The 19,926-nt window shown below is 36.3% G+C and overlaps 1 protein-coding gene across 44 annotated transcripts in view; it reads right to left on the bottom strand.

Moving 5' to 3' along the window:
- Window positions 1-19,926, bottom strand: part of CLASP2 (cytoplasmic linker associated protein 2) — a 153,390-nt gene that overhangs the window by 34,317 nt on the left and 99,147 nt on the right. For 12 of the 44 annotated variants that reach the window (XM_045857501.1, XM_045857506.1, XM_045857508.1 and 9 more), the window contains 8 exons: window positions 18,161-18,331; window positions 17,603-17,710; window positions 13,842-13,904; window positions 12,796-12,902; window positions 10,902-10,925; window positions 9,338-9,582; window positions 8,063-8,126; window positions 4,804-4,806 (listed from right to left, as the gene is read on the bottom strand). In XM_045857501.1, coding sequence (XP_045713457.1) covers window positions 4,804-4,806; window positions 8,063-8,126; window positions 9,338-9,582; window positions 10,902-10,925; window positions 12,796-12,902; window positions 13,842-13,904; window positions 17,603-17,710; window positions 18,161-18,331 — 785 coding nt within the window. The remainder of the gene's footprint in view (window positions 1-4,803; window positions 4,807-8,062; window positions 8,127-9,337; window positions 9,583-10,901; window positions 10,926-12,795; window positions 12,903-13,841; window positions 13,905-17,602; window positions 17,711-18,160; window positions 18,332-19,926) is intronic. The other 32 variants (XM_045857526.1, XM_045857522.1, XM_045857531.1 and 29 more) reach the window with 7 other exon arrangements.

The following is a 19,926-nucleotide window of genomic DNA, read 5'->3' as shown; positions in this document are numbered from 1 at the left end:
TTCAATACTGGGCCAATGGCCTCACTAAAACTGTCTGGCCCTCAACTCGACCCAGAATACCAGTGAACTTCACTAGACCTACTCTATGACAAATGAGTGAATCTAATCTAGTACTCACTTTTACTGGTACCTGGCAAATCTATTTAGCCAGGTGTGCTGGAGTCAGCACCTACCCAGAAAAGTCGACTGTGAAATATTCAGAAATTCTGTGAGCTAGCTGGTGGCCTGAAATACCATTGTGGAAATACTGACTCGTCTGAAATTATAGCAAACACTACAAATCAGGGCTTCCTGCCCTTCTCCCAAACCTGGTTTACTGCACACCACTGTCTAACTCTTGCCTATTTTCCTCAAGGTTACAAGCTTAAGCTTTCACTATGCCCAAATCCATTCTGAAAACCATGCACAATAGACTGCCTATGCCAATTCTCCCATTTTACCTGGCTCTGAGGAAACAGAACCAGAGAAATGACTTGCCCCAGGTTTCCACAGCTGGTTTCAGTTGTGTCCCATGCACTCAACTGCTAGATAACTTAGCTTACCTACTTTACTGTTATTCAACAGAAAACTCTCCAATGACTTTTCTCCTACTCTGACTTCATCTATAGTTATCTTTCCAATAATGTATTTCACCAAATTAAGAGCCATTTCCTTTTCAAGAGTAATGTAGCTTGACACTGCTTTACTCTTATTATTTCCCTCCTTTCTTCTATTCTTGTTGCCATGCATTTCCCTTCTGCATCCAAAATGTGGGGTGATCTAAGGGCCAGTCTTTACACCGAATCCCTTTTCACAGGCAGTGGGACCTCCCTGAGAGGGCCTCTCTGACCTGGCCTACTAGGTCCCATGACCTCTGGAATAGCTGGCGCTCTCTCTCTGTTAATCACACCATTATCGTGGGCACCAGCTTTTCTGTTCTCAGGTCTGGATTTCTGTGGAAGCCTGACTTTAGTTTTTCTGCTTCCTGTACACCAGGGGTGAGAAGAGCATTTCTGTGACAGGCCAGATAGTACACATTCTAAGCTCTGCAGGCCATATGGTGGTGTCTCTCATGACTACTTAACTCTGCCGTTGTAGCACAGCCCCAGTGTGCAAACAAGTGAGCATAGCTGTGTTCCAATATAACTCGATTTACAAAATGGAGAGTCGGCCAACTCATGCTTCTTTCTCACCACCAAACTGTGATATAACTCTTTTGATACAAACAAAATCCATCAATGTTCCTTCACTGTCTATAGAATAGTGTCTCAAATGCTTAGAGAAGTTTCTAACTCTTCAAACTGAATTCGGACTATCTGGCAACATAAACTCTTTGTCCCTGAGCACATATCACCCACACTCCTGATTTCCTTCCCCGCTCCCCACTCACTCTATCTACATACAGTATGTGATTTGCTACCACCACTTAAGTCTCAGCCTAGAAGCTTCTTGGATAACTCACTGATCTTCCATACTTGAAACCTGTGGTGGGACTAGCTTTATGGTACTATTTAACTTATTCTGTATTTACATATCTTCCCATCTGGAACATATAAGATTTGAGAATAAAGACTGTATTTTTATACAGTCTTGTATCATATATTAGAAGCAAATTCAAAGTTATTAGAGGCTGAGGACTGAATATAAAGTTGTTCAATGAATGTGCAGGAAGTTTCTTAAAGAGTAAGAATTTTCTCTTAAGTGAAATTTACCCTGTAATTAATTGGTAGCCAACCCTTCTTCCCCAAAACGAAGGAAGATGTGTAAGACTCTCTTTATCCCAGCCAAATTTAACTGTTTTTCTTTTCCTAAAACTTTCCGAATCTCCCACTTCTCTGGACTCATGCTGGTCATTCCCAGCAGGCTGTTTTCTTCTCATGCTAACATATCCAAAGCTGATGTTCCTGTCAAGCTCTGAATTGCTATTCCCTTTGAAAAGCCTTCTTTGAGTCTCCTAAGTAGAAATTTCTTTTAATTAGATATAATGTGAGCATAGCTAAATAAAAATATAAATATGATGGAACTATATATTTTTTCAAAATACTTATATCTTGCCAATGGTACTTACTCAATAACGATGCTGCCTACATGTATCTATCTAAAATATATATTGGGAATTTCACATAATATTTCTTACTGGAACGCCCTATCATAAAGAGTTCACTGTCAGATGTTGGTATTCTCCTGTTTCCTTGTGATTAAAGGAGAAAATGAAAAGTGAATGTGCTAAAATAACACTACAACAACATTTTGGGAAAAATGTTGACAATCACTGCTCTGTTTGCTTTTAAGGAATGACATTAACAGAATATTAGAAAGTTCACATGGGGAGGCTGGAACTAAATTTTTAAAAATAATTGTGAAACTTGGGAATTATGTTTCTAATGGTCCAATGGAATCAATTTATGCTCCAACATATCTCCAACTGTAATTTATTGCAAAAGAATTGTAATATTTGAGCTATTATAATTGAGGCAGCCTTTTACTTAATCGTGCTTATATCTTAGGTGTGCCAGTCATTAAATACAGAACAGAAGAACATAATCAAATTAGGTTAATTAGTAGATTAAAAAGCACATCTCCAAACAGAATGACAGCCTGCATAACTGCGAATAGCATTTCGTGGATTGCAAAGGGTCCAACACTGCATGAACTCTTCGGGAGAGAAAATAGAGAAAAAGGGTTAATTGCACAGTCATGCAGTAAAGTTAGGTTTCCAACAAATATTGAACCAACTTACTCTCTATTGAGAGTTCCAACACAGGGGACAGCATGCAAAAAGAAAAAAAGAAAAAAAAGAAAAACACACAAATTAGTCGCCATCAATGCAAAGTTCCTATATGGAAGAAAACACTTAGAAAATAAAAGTGACGAATGCTTTTCAGTTTTATGATAAACTCAAAATAGTTTTTAAAACAAGAGTTAAATGAATAGTATGGGGAAAAGAGAATGATTTTCCTGTCTCTCCCTCACCTCCTTATCAAGGAAATTAAAAATAAAAAATCCTCTTTTTCCAGGCCCCTACATCCTTGAGGCACAACTTTTGCAAAGAATCTAAGACTAAAAGACACCTGCCCCCACTTCTGGACAGTGCCAACATCTGCTTCCAAAGCATGGTATCTAGAATTTTTATTTATTTTTTCCTCTTCAGAAGCAATAGATTTTCAAATTATTCCTGTGAAGGCCTGAAAACAATTACTGCTGTTTGGAGGTACAAATTAAGTGTTTACACCATGACTTTTACTTTTCCCCAGATAAGATGTGCATCGTGGTCTCCTGATCTTGGGATTGTAGGCAGCTCGGATGCCTAGAACACTCTCCAGGAGACCAGACGTGGCCTCCCAGGACACTTGACTACGTCCCATTTTAGTAGCCACAGACTAAATTCTCGGTCCAGCTGTTCGAGACGCAAGAGCAGGACTTCAAAAGGTAGACAGGACTACAGAGATCATAAAATGCCAATTCAAGGCATACACCTCATGAAGGTGGCTCCTTTCAACTACTTCCTTCACAGTCAAGTGCTGGAACATAGGATCGTCTCTGGCATGACGCTCCTTACGTTTGAGGGGAAACATGGGTCTAGAGGAGTCAAAATAAAAATCATCCCTGGGCTCCTTAATTTTTCAGACTTAAAACTTACATAGTGCTTTCTAAAGGCTTTATATATGCCAACTCATTCATCATCATCACAGTCTTATGCGGTGGGCTTTACTATCAGCTCTCTTTTACAGATCAGGAAACCAAGGCACACAATGCTAATAAGTGTTGGAGGGCAGATGTGAACCCATGCAAGCTAGCTCCACCATCCTTACTTGTTATCACTATTTTGTACTGCTTCTCCTGCAAAACTATCAAGGGGCTTAAAATTATACATTTGCAGCTTTAAGGTCTAAATTACTGTCATACATATATTGTGATTGGATCACTCACCCCTAAACTGGTATCTGAAGTAAAAAAAAAAGTTTCTTCATCAAGTTATAGATATTAGATTATTTCAGCTTGCAGACTATATTTACCAAACACATTACTCCTCTACCAGGAAAGAAATCCAGCATCTATGTCAATGGTACTCAGAAAGAGCTCTTTTCTAATCCTTCCTTTGTGCGATGTCTGGACTATACACTGGAAATCACCTAATACTTTATGGTCTCATATGTATAGGACACATGTCATATGTCCTATGTCATGTTGGGGAAAACAACTTTCAGTTATCATGGAACATTGCTACTATGCAGAAGCTATTAACGTGGAAACTGATATGTTGACTTCAACCTAGAACATGGGAAAAGCCAGCCAACCAAGCTCATAGTATGAGGTATCTCCCAAACACTATGGCCCATTCTAGGGATAAGGCTTCAGGTTGTTTCTGTCCTGTGAGCTTTCAGAGAAGTGCTTCCAATCCAGAGTTAAGAACTAACCCAGGCCTGAAAACGAAAGTGAAGTGTCCCTGATGGCATACTTTTAAGGCTATAGGGAAAAGTGAATGGCGCATTTGGAGAAATGAACATAATTCAGGCTGGGCTGAGAAGGAGGAGGCAATAACAAGCCAAAATGACAGGTTTTGTCTGAACATTTTCTTGAGGGGAATGAGTAGTCATGGAAGTGCTTTAAGCTTGTAGGAAAGATTTACCTTTTAGAAAGATCGCTAAAGAATGCAGTATGGAGCCTTAATGGGGTAACTCAGTTGGTTAAGTTGTTGTTCCAAAGTGCCAAGGTTGCGGGTTCAATTCCCAGTCAGGGCACATACAAGAATCAAGCAATGAATGCATGAATGGGTGGAACAACAAATCAGTATCTCTCTGTCTCTGTCCTTCTCTGCCTTACTCTCTCTCTAAAAAATCAATAAATTTTTTAAAAAAAATTCAGTGTGAAGAATTTAGAGATAGGAAGTGGGAAGGAGGTACAATAGGCAAAAGACAACTGTGCCCTGAATTAGCAATGAGAATGGAGAAATGTTTAAAAGGCTGAATCAACTAAGATTGAATGAAGTTTCTAGAATGAAGCCAAAATTCTTCACTTAAGCAACGAGAAGTGGTTTCAGCTTATGAGATAAAGCGATGCATGAGAAAGAGCAGTTCTGAAATTGAAGATGGCAAGTGACTGAAGTGCAGGAGGAAAAATGAGGGTTTTAAGGATGTATTTGAGTCATTAGAGTGAAACGGGTAGTTTATTTTTCAGAGAAGGTAGTGAGTAAAAAGAGGGTCTACTATAAGACTTTAAGCAACACCAACATTAGTAAAACAAACAGAGAGACAAGTGTCTGAAAGAGCGAGCAAAAGAAATGGTGTGAAAGAGACAGAGTCAGACACAACGGAAACCAGATCTCTTCCTCCTCTCCCACTGCATATCCTTAAAATGATGGGACAGCACGCTGAATAAACTTGTAACAAAGTTGAAAAGCAAAAACGGATGTCAATCAGCAAGTGGGCATTTGTGAGAAACCCCTGACCCAGCCAATGAGATTGTATTAGCAAGAAATTGGGTATACATTTACGGAGCCTCACAACACCTTCAAGGTGAGCCCTCCTTCCATTTCACTGGGAGAAAATTTTGGGAGAATGGGTTTATATGTGGTTAAGTTTGCTGGTTTGGAGGCTGGAAATGGAATTTCTGCTTGACGGCTTCTATTTTCTTGGTAAGCTAGGAGGTGAGGACATATACTTGGGACATGAGATGGGGCTGGGAGGTGAACAGGGCTGGAGTTTTGAGGACAGACTATTCGACAGTCTCCACAGAGGACAGGAAAGATGAGAGGAAGAGAATCACCAGGCAGCACTGAGCACTTACATAAAAATTACAGATCAGTAATGGAAGATGGCCAGAACATACAGGAATGCACAGGAATGGTTTCACTCAGCAGGGGCCAGAGTGCATTGTTTTCCGTCAACAGTCTTAACCCACAACCAGTAGCATGAGCTCCTCTAATTGAGGGTCTGAACCATTACGTTTCTATTTTAGTGTCAGTAACCAAGAATTGCCTTAGAACAGGAGTCAGCAAACTATGGTCTGCAAGCTAAGAATGGTTCTTACATTTTAATTCTTTTAATCAAAAGGCTATTTAGTGGCACATGAAAATTATATGAGAATTTAAATTTCAATGTCATAAATAAGGTTTGATTGCAGGCCAGCCACATTCATTTGTTTATCTGGTGTCTATGGATGCCTCCATGCTATAATGGCAGAGGTGACTAGTTGTGACAAAGATCATTTTGACCCATAAAGCCTCAGTTACTATCAGGCCCTTTACAGAGACCCTTGATAATGAACCAAATTGTATTTGAAGGAAAAGTTTCAAAAACAGTTGCTTGATAATGAAGATGCAACTGTTGGTACTTTATAAAGTTACATTTTAAAAGGGGTAGGGAAATACCTACTACTGTAATATCAGGATATAATTCAAAAGCTCAGATCAAACCCTGATATTTTAAACTCAGGATATGGTAATATATCCTGCTTATTCTTAGTAAGTTACATTACTAGCAGAACCTCTGATGGATAATCACCAAACAAAAGCCAAATAAGTTTAACAAAAATATTCCTATTACATTTGTCTTCACTGAACTATTAAAAAAAATTGCATCAATCAATCAAAACCAGATGGGTCACTAAGAACTGTTCTAAAATTCTGTTAAGGAAAAACTAAAAAGTCACCTTCCTGGCAATTCTGGGGGAGGATTGTAGCTCATTCTCCGTATCTATTAAGGGAGGCCAAACATTTGTGCTCAGTTCAGTTTCTGCACCAGCTTCAAGCTCAGCTTTCCCGCCTGATTTCCAAGGGACTCTTTTAAAAAGTGTTTCTCTTTATTACTATGTAAATTCCAGCATTCAACTAAATTGCATTCTTGTCTTTACAAGAATTAAAAGTTGTGACTTTAAGAAATAAATTGGCCTCAGTCTTCTACCTTCCAGTAGGAATAAATTATTGAAGATGTGTTAAAACTCAATGTCAGTGTAAAATGGTGGACCTATCTATATGTTCAGTTTGAAAGTTAGAAGTTTTTAAAAGTTTTAGTAAACAAACTGCTTACCAATCTGTATTTTAATCTTTGTCTTTAACCAGATTTTTATATTCTTGGATAAAATAAGTATACCTTTTGATAGAGAATAATCTTTAAAAATTATTGTTATAAAGTATAGGAATTCATAATCCTTAGCTGGATTTTAGAGTATGTATAAAGTGGGATTTTTAACTAATGTCATAAATAATGAAGATACTGAAAAGAATATGATATGTGTGACAATAAAAAAATGAGGACAATTAAAAAAAAAACTAAAGTGAAATCCGTTAATATTTTTCTTGTAATTTCCCTTCCACATCTCCCTCTCTTAGGTTAGAAATTCTCATGTAGATACTCGGTGTCTGTCCTGAAGAAAGATACATAATAAAGTTTCTCCATTTTCAAATACATTGCTAAAAACAAAATAAATGAACACATTTTACAACAGTACTACCCATCAAAGTAAACCAAACTTTCATAATACACATGCAGGTTATTCAGAAGTACTCAAATATATTTTAACTGACATAAAAAACTGAACAAAGTTCTGAAGTTTTTATGGACTATTTCAATATACAAAATGCTTCTTTCATATTAGTACCAAACTATGCCTAAAGCCGTATTTTGTGCTTTTGTGTATGTAATCACAATTCTTTTCTACAAAACTGACCTTTTCAGATAGTATGTAATTTCCTTAATGTTGTAATAATCATTGAAGAAAACTGAACAAGAAGGTACAAAGGTTGCCCAAGTATTTCCTTTAAAAACAGTAACAAAGTCTTCATAATACAAACTCATACACTCACCCTTACTAACTACGTAAGAGTCCTGCTTGCTGCCATACCCTTCAGTTTACAGTCTCCTCACCCTTCCCAGAAGCTTAAATGAGTACCAGAGAGCAACTTCTAAATTAAGTATGAAATACAACATTTAACTTCAGTTATGTTTGAAAAGATTATTACTTTTCTAGGGCAATAGTAAAACAAAAATAGCTTACAGTATTTTTGCTATTACATTATTTCTTTTGGGGGGCAATATACAAACGACACCTGCAGAAGCAAATAATTGTAAATACTAAAACGTACCTTGCCATGAGGATCGGCAAACATTCTTGTGAAAATCTCACATAATCTTTTCAGTTCAACTCGACTGTCAAAATAATAAAGTGGCTAATTAATATCTAGCTGTAGGAAGAAGTCACTTAAAAGTAACCTTACATATAATTGGGCTTCTTAAAAATTAAGCCCTCAAAATCAAGAAGTTTGTGGGGCTTACTAGTTAAGGCTAAGTACAAATTTATCAAATACAACAATAATTCTCTTGCAGCCCACACTATTTTAAAGGTTGAAAGTTACAAGAAAAGAAATAGAATTGTATTTCATTAATGTAGCATGATGGGGAAAACTGTACAAATGTCATTCCCAGCACAAGAATCATATCTTTTAAAATGCCAGCATGTTTTCTTAAATTTTGTCACCTGAGTGCTGAAATCTTTCTAAACTCTGTCTATTTCCTTGCCACTTCAAATGATATACTGAACCCAATATTAACCAAATCTTGATGGGAATGGAGACAACATTATAATGATTTACTGCAGTGATTGATGAAGTATGATAATGCAAACATTTAAATATATTTGGTAGTACATAAACTTTTATTTTAATTTACATAGTGCTAATACTTCCTAAAATAAATACACAGCTAGTAAATCGAACCCTGATTTTAGCTCTGGCTGGTGTGACTCAGTGTAGTAAGTGATGGCCTGTGAACGAAAGGGTCACCGCTTAGATTCCCAGTCAGGGGACATGCCTGGGTTGCGGGCCAGGTCCCCATTAGGGGGCGCTCAAGAGGCAACCACACAAAATAAACCTAAAAAAACAAACTAAAAACCCATATAAACTTCTCTCCTTAGAGAAATTCATTCCAATTACATTTCATACTACTCTAGGACTCATATAGTATTACATGAACACTCAGAATATACCTTCATTTTCAAGTGAACATAAACCTCCTTCCCTCTCACTGAAAAACAGGAATAAATTTTAATAAACCAGTCAGCTTTAATATTATGTGCATCTTATTTAATTTTAAAAATTACTAACACTTCTCATTTAACATCTGTTTGTGAATAAAATGTTGCCTTTTAAAATGTTTCTTTAAATAGAGCAAGTAAACTTGAAAAACTTTCAGTAACAATAGGACAGATGGTCCTACATGACCGAAGATTAGGAAAACACTGACACCACCTTCTAAACTCAGGACAACTCTGTTCCTATACCAGTACCTCTAAAGTACTACAGAGACAAAGTCAAGTCAAAAAGTGCTAACCAGGAAAATTATTTTAAGACAATACAACTCACCTCAGCGTTCTCTGGTTTTTTAATAAGTTCTGCAGACCCAAAAGGCCTTCTTTCCTTTCTGACCAGTTGGAACTGGCACATCTATTGAGGACTTCTGCCACGTCTTCGGTCTGCCTCATATACGTAGGAATACTACCATTCCGAGAACTATAGGAGCGCTCCGAACAAGCACTGGACGCATCGCTGTTTGCATCATCATCTGAATGCATTCCATACGATTCATATCTTCTTCGAGCAGGTTTTTTCTGTTATATACATAAAGACGCTTATTAGCAATAGCTAAAATAATACTGGTATTTCACAATTTCCACTGACACAAAAAGGACTGGTGTTTAAAATCAGTGCAAAGCATGCTAATCATTGTAATAATAAAATGTCAATTTTAGTTTTTCTTCAAAAAACACGTGTTAGACATTAGTAGAAGATGAAATGCTGTTTAACTATGGGAAGTGGTAGAACAATAAGACTCTATGGAAGTTTAGATATGTAATTGGGAACTGATAAAAAACACAGGTTTTCCATTTCTTTCTCCTTTTTATGGAAAACCAAGAACTACCAGATTATAAATGAGCAGAAACTGTACTGGAATTCTGAGTTAGTAAGAGAAAAAATCACCTTTCTAAATGATGAGAATGGATCAGGAAATGGACAATGGATGAAGGAAAAACTCATGTTTTCCTCTATGTACCGCGCTATTTTTCCTGCCTACATTCTTTCTTCTGTTCTCTTTCTACCTCCACTATCATTTCTCTTGTCACTCCTCATTCCCTTATACTCAACTCTCATATCTCCTCGAGAAGTGAAATACAAAAAATGACGAGAACCTGTTTTGCTTACTATTATTTTTAGGAGGCAAGCTACTTGAGGGTCCTCCAAGTTTTTCCCAATCTGACTATACCATCTATTTGAATAAATATGAGACAGCATATTTAGATTCTTTTAATTTCTTTACATCTGAAGGTCATTACTTAATATATATAATTTTTAACTATACCTTCCATATTAAAAGTGAGATGAGAGAGAGTAAATAGCTTATTTGAGATTTCTTTGGGATAATTAAAAAGAAATCTTTATGTAATCTATTATTTGAATATAGGCTGGTGAGAGGTAAAAACATTTCTATAAAACAAGTTAAGCACAATAATTTAACACAGTTCCAGGTGGCTATAAGTTTTCCAAATTCTAAAATCTAAAAGAAATATAATTTGAACAAAATCAAAGTTGTATAATGACATTTCCATCATTATATGTCTCATATTGATTTAGAGATGCCAACTTAATTTAGAATAGCAGTACTGTGACATTTTCTGTGTTTCTGTGTCGGCCTCCAGGGTCAGTATGTCAAAGACATCAGTGCAAATGACATCATCTCATTTGTATGAAGTACTCAAGCTTAAAGGATGAGAATCCCAATCTCTACCTATTAATAAGTATATGTATTTAAGAAACAGAATGTATGTCTAAAGACTTTATTATTTCCACTTGAAGCCTTTACTGAAGACTAATAAAGCAAAGAAAAACAGTTACAGTATTATAAGATTTCACAAAATAGCAAAGTCTATACCTTAGTCCGTATGTCTCCTAAGAGCTGAGAGCAGTAAATTTTTAAAGAGAAAAATTGAAAATGAAGAACATTTTGCTAAACAGCACAATGAAGTAGGCATAACAATGCCCATAATCAGAAACATTAAGGTTTTTAATATACAGATACATAAGAACAGCTTACTAGCAAGCAATATCTTTAATCTTGCCAATATCCCTTAGTCCAAAGAAATGTATCTAAGCTACAAAAATATTCCCTTTTACAGTTTTCCAATTCCTATTTAGATCCTTTTGCTGTTTCCAAAGTTAACTTTGATTCTATGATTTTTCTCAAGGTCCAAATTAGTCTTGAAAAGTCTTTTCCTAAAAAATGACAGTTATAACTAGAATACCTAAGCTATGCAAATAATGGAAGTAGAATCAATTTATTAGGATTCAGCTTTTAGCCCTGGTGGTTAAGTATTTCCCATATAATTCGGACACAGCATCTCAACATCTTAGTATTTTAAGTGATATTTAAAGAATAACCCATTCAATTCATAAAATTTATGTGAGCAGAACTTAACTGGTAAATCATCCATTTAAAAAGAAACTAGAAAATATGAATTGAAAAATACAATGATGAGGGATAGTAAATTTAAAACATCTGATTGATTTAGTATCATCAGAACAAGACGTGATCAATATATCCCATGCCCAAGAGAACTACATTCCTAGTTATATTAATTTATTAAAAAATCATCAACTGGCTGAGGTAAAAGGGAAAATTAAGCACATACAGACTGTCAGAGCAGAATTACGTAAATCTTTAAATATACTATATTACAGTTAAACCAATGAATAATTTTTAAAACTTATTTTTCAAATTTCTGTGGCAAAACTATATTATATCAACACTGGTTAAAATTGAGCCATAGTTTTAAAAGGCACAGTGTATTTTTTATTTCAAAACAAAGATGAGGCCTTTGTAAATTCTGGGTAAGAAATTGAGAAAATGCTTCTTGAACATAGGATTAATATAATCTGAAAGAGGAAATGTCATACTGAATTGACTTGGGAAACTGGCAAAAAGCCCACTACATTCATTGTTTCAAATGACACTTCCTTCGTAATTGTAAATGGGAAAAACAGCAGTGATATATGTACCATATTCTTCTGAAAAAGTTTCATAGTCTGTAGATTATGTTTTTAAAGGTAACTGTTAAATGTGTTGGGCATAAAGAACCAGGAAAAGCCCCAGCTGGTGTGGCTCAGTGAACTGAGTACCGGCCTGTGAACCAAAGGGTTACCAGTTCCATTCCCACTCAGGACACATGCCTGGGCTGCAGGCCAGGTCCCCAGTAGGGGGCATGAGAGAGGCAACCACACACTGATGTTTCTCTCCCTCTTTTTCTCCCTTCGTTCCCCTCTCTCTAAAAATAAATAAATAAAATCTTAAAAAACAAAAAGAACAAGGAAAGTATCTTAATTATCATGTGTCTTGAACATGTACTTTCTTTCAGCTCTGAAATACAAATAAGTAAAAGACTAAACAAAATCCTACTCCAAACTAAAATAATCCCTAAATTGTCAAGGTGAAGCTAGTCTTGAAATTGTAGGCTTATATATTTACAAGCTAATATATCTGCCCTGACTCTCACTGTACTATATAGTACATAAAACACATAAGATTAAACATATCAATATGTATATTTTTGATATCCCGTCAATTAACTACTGGCCATCACTTAAATTTCTGACCAATTAATAATGATCAAGAATCAATTACACTGCTTTTGACATTGCCCACATTTGATTTCCCTAGATTCAATCCACAAGAATTTTCTACCTCCCTCCCGACACTGGCAGACTGGCTTATTCATACGTTAGTCTCATAATTAGAACATCTACAGGAATACAGAAACGAAGAAGAGTACCAAGGCATCTGCTACCGCCTCCTCCACATCAGAACCTGTGTTCAGGACTCGCATGGCACTGACAGAAGAAGACAGTCGACTTGATTGGCTGATCCCGTACCCTGGACCTAATTCATCAGAAGAGGAATAGCTTTGAGAACATCATAAATGTTAACAGTCTCAGGTTAGAAACTATAAGAACCTTAAGGGGAGGAAAAAAAAAAAACCAATGGGGAAAGCATTTTAAAAGCAATACGTATTTTCTGGGTACATATAGTTTTTGGTCATATGAAAGGGTAAAGGCAATTAAAATGACTGACAAAATGTGGAAACTTAATTTAAAGAATAGTAGCTACGATACATTCACAACCAGAAGACGGCAGAAAGCATGACTGTCTGACTGAGAGCATGCAAGTCCGTAGTGCTGTAATTAACCCAGCTGCCAGTCAGACAAGTCTCACCCATGCTGGTGAGACGAGAACAAGCGTCATCCTCCAACCCATAATGACTAGAAAGTTCACTGAAGCCAGGAATTTACAAGAGCAAAACCCTTTATTTATTATCTCTTCTCCTTGAAGATAGGTCGATTTCATTCTGTAACGAAGACATATCATTTGATATTTGTTAAGCACCTACTAAGTGCCCAACATGCTAAGGTATGTGAAGACAAGCAGGTGGGTTCTCCCCCCAACTACTTCCTATACCATCATGTACAGTTAAAACACTTCATCCACCATTTTGGTTTTTTTTTTTTAATGTACAAAGATGAGGTACATAACTGAGAACATAAAACAATTCTATATTTTAAAATGACATAACTTAGGTTATACAAAGAAAAATGTCCATCTGCTAGTGGAAAAAATGTTCAAATAAGGCTGGTGAAAGGGAAAAAGTTGCTTGGGGGAAAATAAAATTACCACAAATGATTTACTCTCTAACAAATTAAATTTAAATTAAAAAAAAAAACAAATCAATTTTAAAATATGAGTATTATTCAATGGAAACTGAAAAGGACAAAAATCTGAGACGAATGCACAGATGACAGTGAAAATGTACTCATCCTTCACCTGAGGCCCCATACACATCGGGGGCGTAGAGGGCACCAGTGGATCTGGAATGGTGTCTGGAGGCTGGAATAACAGGACCATACAAACCTCATCTATTACCACAGAAACAAGGAATAGTGGCAGCACTACAGTCAGGCAAGGAGGGGTAGTCAGCACCGGCATTACTTCTAATGGCTAAGGGTCAGAGAACTGCCAACGAGGGCAACTGAACACTAGCACTGCAACATCATCCTTGACACACAACAGATCTTACACCTAAGGGGACAGACAAGCCCACGGGAGACAAAAAAATTAAGTATTCAAATGGAAGGAAATGTCAAAAATACAAGTGTGAAACAAAAAAATGAACACTGTAGTTAAAAAAAAACCACTATGGTAACTAGTAATCAATAATAATCTCACCTCCTTCAATCGTAAACCCAATGAAACAGTTATTACTAATCCCTTTTATAAACATGTAAACTAAAGTATAGAGAGAGGTTAGTTAACTGATTAAAGCCACACTACTGGTAAGTGATATACCTCAGCATCTTACTCTTTCAAGGCCTTTGCTCTTAAATTATCTTACACTTACAATCTTCCCACTGTTCAAAAAGTAACATACCTCATTTATGTTAACATTTTCCACACAGTACATAGAATATAAATTCTATATTCAATACAAGATTAAATTATCAAAGCACATTTGAACATCAAAGAAATATTACTAATTAAGAAATGTGGAAATGTGAGATGTACATTTATGACATGTTTCTCTAAATTTAAACTTACCATATTTAAAATTTTAGAATTTAAAATCCGTAAGATCACCATAAAGTCAATCTTTTTCTTACTTACAGAAATAAATAAGCCAGGAAAAATTCATTTTAATAGCTAACAAAATATATTATTCTTACTCTAAAAGTTATTCTTCTTCAGATACATTAATTAGAGCTGTTAAAATGCTTTTATTACATGAATTACTCTTTTGCACCAGAACCTTAATGAACAAGAAAAATGACCAAAAGATTGAGAAAAAGGATTAAACAGAAACAATACTACACAAAATGTTTTATTAAACCCTGGAAGATGACTGATATTGTTAGAAAAACATGCTATTATAATAGTTTTAATTTTACCCAATAAAAATAATTTCTAAAATCGTGAGAAAAAGTTGAACCAATATAGCAATACCTAATGGCTGAAAATCTCTGTAAAACTTTAAGGAATCAGCATCTGTGGCTGAAGGTAGCAGGTTAAGAGGCACCACTCATGTGCCTGTCAAAATGTAAGCCTTTTCCTTCCATTCTCCGTTCTGGAAATAAGTGGAAACCAAGGGTGCAAGTTCCAGAGAAGTTCAGCTTTGCTCAGGTCTGATTTATTTTTGATGTTTTAGGGCCCTCCTGTTGGCTTCGTGCTACCACTTGAATAAAGGACAAGCTATGGAATTCCCCCGCTAAATGGCAATATTCAAGTCAGAGGCAACCAAAGAACCCACCAAGGGAAGCAAGTCAAGACAGCAGAATACAGGCAAATAAATGGCAGTAGGGAGGATCCACTGACCTCCGGGAAGTTGCTCTTAATCCCTATGTAACACGCAGGGCCAATCTGCTACCTTTACTAGGCAGTATCCATGTGTAAATAAAAGGGCTATAAAATCAATTCTTCTAATGCTACAGTATATAATTAAAGACTTAATCATCCTTAACCCAAACAGGACATTTCATTAGAATCAGGAAAATTGCTTCCTTTAATAACAAAATTTAAGAGATTTAAATTGTCAAACGGAAGCTTTAAGATGAATCTAGAACATTAATGGCTCTTAAAAAGATCCATTAAAAATGTTCATTTTTTAAATTAACTTCGTTATAAATTTCTTCTAATCTCTGACTACTGTATAGATTTAAAAGGTACCGACACACATTTTGGTTTCCTCTTAATGTCTCACATTTTCTAGTAATTCTGCAATGTTATCATTACACAAATATGGGTGTTAAGACCACTAAAAAATCAGAGATTCTATCCATTAAGTGTTAGAAAACTACTTCTAGGTGAGCAACTAGGGCTTCGGGGAGAAGGAGTGGAGGGGCAGCAACAGCAGCGGTGGTGGCAGTGATGTGGGCTGAGCACTGCTCTGAGAGATTTTTTCATATATTCTCTCATTTCTACCATCTTCAAGACAATCCTAAGAAGTGCATGCTTTTATTATCCTACTTTTACAGATTCTACATGCTCTTATTATCCTACTTTTCCAGGCACAGGAAAGTTACAGAGCTGGGTCCACACCCAGGCCCTCTGCCCTAGAACATATGCTCTTAAACAGCCACACACCCTCTGTACTTCAATTCTTGAAGGTGAAACACTTATTTTATAAAAATGTGTAATTTAGTTAATTTCTTAATGTTTGTGTACACACATGTGCATAACCAAAGACACTCCACAGAGCAGTTATATATGAATTACAAACACCTCCGGCAAAGTACAGAAAGGCGAATTCTTTGGCACCTGGGACACATGGCTGAACGACAAGGGCTGAGGCTATCCCTCTGTGTGTCCCCAGCTTAATGAGATTTTCTAGGTCAGTGCAGGACAGTCCAGTGACATATTTGAGCCAAATGATCCAGGGAACAAGAAATCAATCTCTAGAAATTCTATACTAACATGTCTATTGAAGAAAATAATAATCTCAAAAGACAGTGAGTAGAACTATATTCTACTTAAGTGTCACAAAGTCTGAAGGGCAACTGAAGTAATACAGTTACCTAAATTTTATAAAATTAAAAACCTAAAACTTCTACATGTACATGCACATAAACAAAGTATTAATTAAAGGACTGTGCAGAAATTCTAAAGATTTTCAATGTAAAAAATTCTGCTTCTTCAGTTATTCTGAAATACTAAAGCACAGGTGGCAAACACAAGGCCCACGAGCCAAATCCGGCCTCCACCTTGTTTTATCTGCCCAGCACCTTGTTTCTATCCGGCAGCAGCACTGAGCTTCTTGCCCCTGGTTAAGAAGTAGTTACATTTACACAGTCCCAAAATTACCGAAAGTTCCATTCGGCCCTCTGAAGGCAACCGTGAGGCTGATGTAGCCCCCAGTGAAAATGAGTTTGATACCCCTGAACTAAAGACTTTAAAAATAATTTAATATTTTTATAATTGAGAAAAATATAGTATTATAATCAAGGTTATAATACAATCTATATAATCAAGGACAGATAGGTTTTATAGCAGTGACATGATATGAGCTATATATAAAATACATGGGAAATGACAAACTATGACAAACTATAAAATACTATAAAAAGTTAATTCTTCCCATTTTAATAAGTAGTTCATATATTATTCTGTAGTATTCTTTATAGTTTTCTAAGCTAAATGTCTAAGATAAAATGTTATTATTTCTGCTGAAAAGGAAAAAGTATTTATCAAACAGTTCATCTGTCACTTTAGAGTAAATATCTAAATATATTTAATTTTTATAGGTTTATTTGTTAAGAAAAATACTTCAATATTCTGAGTTTAAATCTGTGTGATACTCACTTGACTATAAAGATAGTTGGTTTATACAACGTCTAACTTGCTCACTTAAGGTAAGTGAATGTCAAAGGAATGTCCCAAACACAAAATTTCCTTCTGATTCTTTCCTCAAAACGGCAGAAAGGAAATAGAGGCAGAGACAGTCAATGAAGAAGGCTAAACCCAGGGTACTCGGGGGCTGTCAGGTGGGGAGAACACAAGGGGAAGGCACTGGGCCTCACGCCTGCCCAAATGCTTACCGAGGGGCTGGAAGGAGCGAACAGGACTCGTATCCCGGCTGCTCTCCCGACTGGCTTCTCGGCTGCACCCTTGACTCACACTTGGTCGAGGAATGCGGCTGCTCCGGGCTGGCACAGAGCACCAGCAGCATTAAAAAAGGGAGAAAACCGAAGACAGAATTTGCATTTTTGAGATTTTGGTTTTATTTTTCTGTCTTAAAAATTGATCGATAACTTAAGTTTTTCTAAGGTTGGAAAGAAATTACTCTCCCCAGAAATAAAGAATTACCAGGATTATGGTTAAATTTCTTGAATACAGTTTACTAGTTTGTGTCAGAGATTAGAAGGGTAAAAGAATAGTTTACTAAAATAAAAAGGCTGCAAATAAAAGATTTAAAATACATAATGAATTATACTTTTAAGATAAACTACCTACTTCAATTTATAACCTTTATTTCAATTTCTGTGAATCTTAGGCTGTTTTTCTCTAACTTGGAAGTGCTTAACCAAAGTCAATGCTACCAAAGCCTGAAACACAAAAGAAATAAAAGGTCCCAAGTCTCGCGCAGAAAGTCTTACCCACTGAGAGCCTAGATGGACTAGCCTCTCTGCTACAGCCCTGGCTCCGGGGTATCTTGCTTCTCTTCTGTGCCGAGGCTGAGTTGACCAGGACTCTTTGAACACCAGAGCTCACAGTGGAGAGGGCTGTTGTGGTCAGAACTCTTCCTGGAGATCCAGACCGGCTGCCAGCTGAACACCAAACACACACACAAACGTTAAAATGGGAATTCCTAGAGAAATTGTTGAAAGGATAAAAATTCAAGGAATACATCTGAGAAAACTGTGCAAGTACAGCAAGTTCTAAGTTCAAAGGAAATGGAATGAAATAATTTATATATAATCACAACCTGGGGGATAAAGGAAATACTACAAATATTACAACTGAATGGTAAATCATGTGAAATATATTTTCAGTTCGGGGGGTACAAGATACTATGTTTAATAAGGACAACACTATTATGATTTCCAGAATACAAACAGGATAAAAGATTTTAAAAAAATAACCTTCTGACAATACATTTAGTAGAGCCAAAACCACATGTTTAAAAGGAAAAAATTAATAAGTCTATTACTGCTATTATTTCTGTTAAAAATATCATGAAAATTTGCTTTAAGTTTGCCTACTGAGAATGCCTCTGGGTAGGTCTAACCAAGTTATTCTTTTAAATTTTTCCAAAATTAAATTTTAAATGTTTAAAAAATTGGCCAGCTAAAAAAGATACTTGCTTTTTGGTATTTGCCTTCAAATAGCAAAGGGATCTTGCATGGCCAGAGTCTGAAATGTGGATGTAGAAGTAATGAGGCCAGAAGAAGACTGACAGGCAAATGTCAAAGAAGTCAGACCCTTTCGAAACTGGTGATACTCAGTATTGGAAAGAAGAGCATATATAGCAGGGGAGCTAGAGAAGGAGCTGGACAAAATCTCAGAGATCAGGGCAAGGGTTAAAAAAATCAAGAAACATGGTTTAAAACTAGAATTGCGTGGGTTAACTTTTAAGGGGATGAGCTTCTTGTCAAAACAGTTTGCGTCTGCACTGAACAGGAAAGTGGACTCGATAACTACAAGACGTAATCTAAGTCTAGATCCTGAGTGGGTAGGCTGTGCTACGGAAAAGTTAAACCTGCAGTTGAATCTTCACAAAAGCAAGTTTTCCCCTTTGCTGGCATCACTTCTTCTAACCAATAGGGCAGTAACTGCTCACCTTATGTAAGCTTACCGAAGCACACTTCATTTCCAGAGCAAAGACCAAAGATCAAATGCCAACTGAGACAAGGGGGGGCGCGTCAATGAGGGGACAGTAGTGAGTGTTCAGCAGGGAGTGGTGACTTTTAAGTTCTAAACAGCTCTGTCTTGTGGTAACACTGGCTAGGTTTGGGAATTTTCTAAAACATGAAAGCTTTCCAGTTTTCTGATTTTTGTCCTGCTGTATAAACCAAAGACTGCATGAAAGGACACAGGCTGGGATGTGTTCCATGGGCTGCTGATCTGTGATTCTTGCTACAGTGTTCTTAGCACTGTCTTAACTAAGTACAATTTAAATTCATGCTTATTAATTCCTAAACTTTACCAGCACACAAAATGAAAACTTTACTTCCATTGGTTATAGCAATACTGTAAAACAAAGCAGTATTTCTAATGAAATTAACAACTTACTGTTCGAGTAGAAGAAATTCTGAACTATTGTAGGGAAATCATTCAAGTCTATTTTACAGTGATGGCTCATATGATCTGTTTCATGACATTTCAGGTGAAGAGTCTTTAAATCAGGTTTATGTTACAACCT

This window comes from Phyllostomus hastatus, unplaced genomic scaffold, assembly GCF_019186645.2.
Source record: "Phyllostomus hastatus isolate PE091 unplaced genomic scaffold, TTU_PhHast_1.1 phas_scaffold_129, whole genome shotgun sequence".
Classification (NCBI taxonomy): domain Eukaryota; kingdom Metazoa; phylum Chordata; class Mammalia; order Chiroptera; family Phyllostomidae; genus Phyllostomus; species Phyllostomus hastatus.
This window is presented reverse-complemented; position numbering and strand designations above follow the sequence as displayed.